A 6,478-nucleotide genomic window follows, 5' to 3' on the forward strand; every position below is an offset into this window, starting at 1 on the left:
CTTCAGGACAAAGAGAAAAAAAGGGTTCTTTACCTGGGGAAAATACTCCCTCATTTTCTAGCAGCTTCTCTGCTCCCACCCCTCCTGCTCCATGCCACTCCTTAATCCCGCCCCACCCCTGCCTATCATCCAACCCTCCGCCCACATGGTCTCACTGAGACCACATGACACCAGACAGGTCTCAATCCAAGAAAAAAAGACACAGATCCCCAAACCTGTGAACCCTGCCTCTCAAGCAGCGTGATCCTATCTCTTGGTAGTGTATTCTAAATGCCAATGCCAACCTCAGCCAGCGCTACACAATTCTACAGCCATTCAGTAACAACTAATGGAAAAGAAACCCATCTTTACAAACTTTCACCGCCACCACATTTACAAGATGGCAGACTAAGCCACAAATAGTTCAAGGCAATCTGACATTTGCTACCGGAATATCCAGCTTGGTTAAAATTCACTAAGGAAAACCTATGAAAGGTACTGTGGGAACAACAGCAGATTTCCTTTCTTGAAACAGACATGACTACCCCTGCCACACCCCCCCCACAAGATGAAACACATTAAGTCATCTGTTCATAAGGTTTTAAAAAAGCATCAAACTGGATTTTTTAACAGGTAGAATAATCATATTCACCAACTATTTTTATGTGGCTAATAGATCCTCTCCAAACACTGGTTCAGGAAACCCCAGGATCAACATTCCCAGTTAGCTCTACAAGATGTTTCCGGAAAGAGCCACATCACAAGTAAATCCGTCACCTCTTACTACTAAAATTTTACCAGGCTAGAAGCACCATTCAGCAGATTCTCCTTTTCAGTCCTGGAGACAGCACAAGAACTGATCCATTTCCTCAGAACTCCAGTCCAAGGGAACAAACCAGACAGTCCTGGCCAACTTTCACCACACTGAATATTCTCAAAACCCGTGAGCCTCCAGCTAAATCTCCAGTTCCCTCACATTACAAGAGTAACTTTCACCATGAAGAAATTCATGATAATAGGATGTGACCACTTGTGAAATTAAACCAGATGGGTTCTGGACTCTGAGGTCAGTGACAAACTCTGCACGCAGGAGATGTGGATGACATTCAAGTGACCAACTTTCAAGCCAAGAGCATGAGTTCATTCCTACCCACCTCACACAGAGAGCAAAACCAAATCAATCACTTTCTGTGTGCATGAGAATATACACACATTAACCATGTGTGGGGCCAACAGGAAGCCAGGACAGGACGTGGCCAGGGAAATGCTTCCAGCCACATACCCTTCCACTCTCCCAGACAGTCCAAACCTGTCCCATTACGATGCTCATCAAGCCTGGCTCCAACCTCCAGCTAGACAAGCAGCTGGAAGACCCATTTTTCTTTGGGGATGAGGGGATACTGTGGGAAATGGGATGACATAAAACAGAAATCTCACAATCATTTATCAGTTTTAAGAAACTCATCAAGACAATGTATGATAAATACGGCAGAAAGCACTAGAATCTGATGACATTAACTATCTTCAGGACAATGTTTTGGACACAAGATAATGAACCAGTCAAGAAACTCAAAGTCATAGTGTCTTAGTGGACACACCATGAGCCCCAACCTCCCTACATACACATTTCCCCAAACAAGAGATAATCTGAAAGGATGTGCCTCTAGAGTGGAAAGCAGAATTTTACCCAATTCTCATTCTCAGCTATCTCACCCTCTAATTACTTTCAAACACAAATTTCACATTTTCCTTTTCTTTCTGGAGGAGGGGGTGGTGGTTTGGAGTCATACTTTATCCCTCCTTAAACTAACACCAGAGAAGCTAATTGTCCACTTTTTATGTGAGCCTCGTGGTTCGAAGCCCTGCACACTGCCACTGTAATTCTCCAGATAGATATTGGGACTCTTTTGCATAATTACAACATGATGAAAAACCATTCACCAAGTTAGAACCCTGCTGGAGGAGGGTAATGGTGGGAAGGGGCACGGGGAGGTGGGCAAGAGAATACAAAGAGAAGCGAAGGGGGAAAAAAATAAAGACCACTGCCAATTGGCTGTGTATTTGCTCTTGGTGCTAAAGAAGTTAGAGCTATCCAACCCTGTAATTATTGCCAGGATTAAAAATTTGTTACTCACGTAATCATGAAAGGCTTTTGCTTCACTTGAATGTTCACAAGTATCTCGCCTTTCAGGAGCTGCACAGTAAAGGTCCCAAAATACGCTGCAAGTCAAAAAATAAAATAAGATCGAGTTACTAATTAATGCTTGTGTACCCAACGGCAAATGTACAGAGCGCAGCACCAACAGCATCAGGTCCTCACAGCTCCGTCCCACCTTTCAGCCTTCACCAGCAAACACAACCACGAAAACAAAGCCAATCCAAGCCCTTCTGGAGAGCGAGTCATCCAAGTCATCTGCATCAAGAGTGTAGGTAAAGCTAGAAAGCGCCTACTATGCACGGCACGCTGCAACGCCGATGCTGCAACGCCCACACCAGCGCGTGTGTCCATCAGAGTAGAGGAGCTCTGGTGGTACAGTGGATAAGCCCCAGCGGCTAACTCAAAGGCCACTGGTCAGAGCTCACCAGCTACTCCAAAGAATATGAGGCTGTTTGTTTCCCTAAAGATGCCGGCTTTAGCTCTCTATGGCAGAGCTACTGCATCCTGGGTTGGAATCCACTTAGAGGCAGAAGGTTCTGATATTTGAATGCATTAAGGTAGGGGATTTTATCCCCTACTTCACACATGAGACAGATGAACCTCATCGAGGTGAACTGGTGGTTACCAGAATGAACGGGTGGGATCTGGATAGAAATCCACACCTGTCTCACCCTGGTTCTTTTTACCACCCCAAATCAAAATGGCTTCATATTATAAAAAGGTTAAATTATCAAAGAGCATGATTCATATACACTGCAGTCTGGATTACTCTGGCAATAAAAGGAACCTACAGTTTCTTAATCCCAGTGGCCACACTCCCACCCCTCCCATCTCACCCCTACCTTCCACACAGGCTCCCCTACAAAGTCCTCTTAGGCAAGACATGACCACTCCTTCCCCTACCTCCCCAACTAAGAGTCCCAACTAATCAAAGGTAGAGGGTCCGGACAACCTTTGCCTCTGAAACACAGACTCCTCAGAAACATGTGACCCTAGAGAATTGGTCGATAAACACTGTGACCCCCTTCACAATTCTGTACGGTCACTCCAACACTTTGTATTAAATGAGGACAGACATACAAGTCCTCTGTCAACCGGTAAAGCCCTGTACAAACACGGGTAGTCACCAATATTAGCACGAGGCCTTGATAGCTAGCGTCTCCTCTAGTTCCTTCAACACATCAGGAGCCCAAGGTCCAGGGAGGCAAACTGGCCCAACATAAAGGTAAAGCAAGAACCAGAACCAAGCTGATTCCCAGGCCAGTGCTCCTGGCCTCATCACAGTCTGCACAGAAATCACCTCACTGTCAGCTCTGCCAGTCATCAGGCAAGTATCTCACTCAAGGTGTGGGACTAAGGCAGCCTGCCCTGGCCAGAGCTGTGCTACTTCCTCCTACTCCACAGGGCAGTCACTGCCCAGTGCCCCATCCCACCAGCCAACTTCTACCAACCAGGACCACAGAAAAAAAGCCACTCAAAGTCTCCACCACCCAAGTGCAGCACCACAGACTTTCCTGACTCCTGCAGCCAAGACAAGGATGAGAGACTGGGTCCATACACCAGGACCTCTGCAAGCTGGAGGGTGGGTGCCACGGGACACTCGTCTTCTGAATCTATGCACCTCATAATGAACTCCTCCAGATGCCCACTAATAATTTTAACAGTACAAATATCTCAATCTCTTCTAAATCACATTTACAAACTCAGAAGTCTAAGTTTCTCCAAAGGACATGACCATTCGAACCCTAACTCCATTCACACACGCCTCTGGGGGGGTTGGGGGAATATCTAACACACGGAAACCTATCACCTACTCCTACAGGTAGAGAACCCTTACAGCACACCAAATGCCTCCAACCCCGGCTGATCATTCAGAGGTTGGCAGAAGTAATTAAAAACTCATTTTCATTGCACAAGTTAGAACAGACACTTCATCCTCCTGCTGTTCAAAGAGACTTGAAACAGTAACCTGAGCTAAGATCCCAAAGACACAACACTTTCCAGAGCTCCACCAACATGTCATGAACCACTTTATTTTCCTTTTCATAAGGATATCAAAGGCCTCAACAATCGGCCCCACAAACACCCAGGTCACACACTTCTGGCAGTTTGCTCCCACTGACCAGGCCCTGCTCCTGCCTGCTTACACACCACACTGTGACCACTGGGCCCACAGCCACAGGACCCAGGGGCCTGGTTAGAGTCACATATGAAGCAACAGTCAACTACAAACTAGACACTCAGCAAGGCTGCCCTGACCAGGTAAGGCTCTCTTGGTAAAACGAAGCTCTGTGCTTTAGGGGAAGAGGCCAGTCAGTATGAACCAGAATCTTTAAACAAAGTAGCAGCCTCTTCAAGCCCTCCCTCACTAGGGCATTTTTCTCTCTTAAGGTTGCAGTTGACAGGAGAAAAAAGGACAGACAACAATCAGTTATAAAACATATCTGGTACCCCCGTCTTATTCCACCTTCTCCAATTAAAGCAACATGCAGAATGGACAAAAATCCTTCAAGGTCTTTTCAAGCCTCCTGCCTAGTGACCCAGGGTGAGATGGAGACGGAAAAGTAAGTAGTTTTCTCCCCACAACAGTAGGCACAATGTAGTCTGTTCTCAGTAGGAGAAGCAAAAAACTTCAGACACCAACCTCATCTGTCCTTTTCCGTCCTGGTCCAATCATGCCCTGAGTGCCCCCACCCTGCAAAGCGGAGGGTTAAGGGGTGGGGGCCTGCTCCAGGCCTCCTGTCTTTGTTCCCTGGGACCCAGGGATCAGAACAAAACAAACACACACACAAAACTAACACATAAACTTACCACCACCACGAGTGCAGAAACCCTGGCGGTTCTCCCAACGTGATGTTTTTTTCCCATCGAATCTGGAAAGGAGAGAGCAGAAGCAGCTTAGAGGAGCAGAGGGGAGGGGGTGGGCGGGGGGCTTCCCGGAGCCAAAAGGCGGTGAAGACCAACTAACAATAAATGCCAAAAGGTGATAAAAATTCAAAATGGTGGCCACAGTGGCTGCTCCTGAAAACAAAGGCTCTAAGAATAGTGGGGAGGGGGGTGTGTCAAGAAATTGGATGCTGGGGGGGAGTTCCACTTACCTCTGACAAAAAGGTCTGTGCAGATTTCTGTGCTCCTACGTGCAGTAAATATTCGTAGACATATAAAGCTAACCTGGAAAGTGGGCAGGGGGCGAAAAGAGAAGCTTCAGATCTACGGGTTCTTGCTCCTGGACCCTGCCAGAGTCCTATCCCCGCTGTCCCATTGGGGCTCTGCCTTGCCTGGAATGTCGGGGTCTGATCAGTTAGGGGGTAGGTGCAAGGGATACATTTGCTCAAACCGCCCCCAAACTTGAACTCCCAAGTGGCACCAGACTAACCCTATCTAGGTTTCTCAAACTCCTCAGCCACCCGACCCGCAGTCACCCTCTTTTTCTCTACCCACTCCTCTCCACGCTCTCCCTGGCTCTGGGGGTCAGAGGAGACTCAGCCCTGAACTCCGGCTCGGCTGTTAGGTGAGCTCTGGAGACGGCAGCAAAGCGCCACCCTCACTACCTCCCCCAAAACAATTGTCCCCCAAGCCTAGGGCCAAGCAGGCGCCGCCGGTTCCTGCTCAGCCCGTTGCCCCAGAGGGAGAGGGGCCGGCGGAGAGGCCGAAAGCACGGAAGAGAGCGCTCCCGCCCGAACAAAGCCCCCGGCACGCACTCCTCACGCCGCGGGCGGACAAAAGGAGCCTTCGGGGCTGCAGAAGCCACGCGCCCCCTGCCCGCGCCCGGTGGGGCAAAGTGCGGCCACTACGCCGAGCGCCCGGGTTAGGACTGGCGCCGAGAAGCGCGGGACCTCGCCCACCCCTCACCCCGGGGCCCCGCGCGCAGCCCGACCCGCAGTCACCAAGTGCCCCTTCCCCAGCGGCGCCCCCCACAACCCCTTCCCCGATACCCTAACCTCCACCAGCTCCCAACAATGGGGTCTCCCACGCCGCCCGCCGCGGCTTCAGGGAAGGGGCCAGGCAGGCAGAGCAGGGGGCCCGGGACGCAGCAGCCCCTGGCCCCCGCCCGCCCACCTGCTTCCCACCGCCCGCAGCCCGGCGGCGGCACGGCCGACACTTGGAAAATAGGGCTTACTTTTCCCGAGCCTGCCCGTCCGAGGGCACCGCCGAGCCTTTGCCTTTGGCAAACATGTTTGCAGAGAAGAGGGCGCCGAGCCTCGCCGCCGCCGCCGCCGCCGCTGCTACCGCTCCGGCTGCTCTCGAGCTGCACCCTCGCTCCCGGCCCCCTCCCCGGCGCTCGCTCGCTCGCTCGCGCTCTCCTCGCCGCGCTCCCCTCCCTCCCCCCCCAGGCGCTGG

At 50.6% G+C, this 6,478-nt stretch overlaps 1 protein-coding gene across 7 annotated transcripts in view; it reads right to left on the reverse strand.

Annotated features, from left to right (window-relative positions):
* SSBP3 (single stranded DNA binding protein 3) overlaps positions 1-6,472 on the reverse strand; it is a 181,632-nt gene extending 175,160 nt beyond the window's left edge. For 4 of the 7 annotated variants that reach the window (XM_006879720.1, XM_006879718.1, XM_006879719.1 and 1 more), the window contains exons 1-4: positions 6,258-6,387; positions 5,236-5,308; positions 4,949-5,010; positions 2,115-2,199 (exon numbers count right to left, since the gene is read on the reverse strand). In XM_006879720.1, coding sequence (XP_006879782.1) covers positions 2,115-2,199; positions 4,949-5,010; positions 5,236-5,308; positions 6,258-6,313 — 276 coding nt within the window. In that variant the 5' untranslated portion in view covers positions 6,314-6,387. Of the gene's footprint in view, positions 1-2,114; positions 2,200-4,948; positions 5,011-5,235; positions 5,309-6,257 lie in introns of all 7 variants that reach the window. The other 3 variants (XM_006879717.1, XM_006879715.1, XM_006879714.1) reach the window with 1 other exon arrangement.
* Positions 6,473-6,478: the final 6 nt, after the last annotated feature.

Source organism: Elephantulus edwardii, unplaced genomic scaffold (assembly GCF_000299155.1).
Source record: "Elephantulus edwardii isolate Elephantulus edwardi_28Jun2011 unplaced genomic scaffold, EleEdw1.0 scaffold00005, whole genome shotgun sequence".
In the NCBI taxonomy this organism is placed as follows: Eukaryota; Metazoa; Chordata; class Mammalia; order Macroscelidea; family Macroscelididae; genus Elephantulus; species Elephantulus edwardii.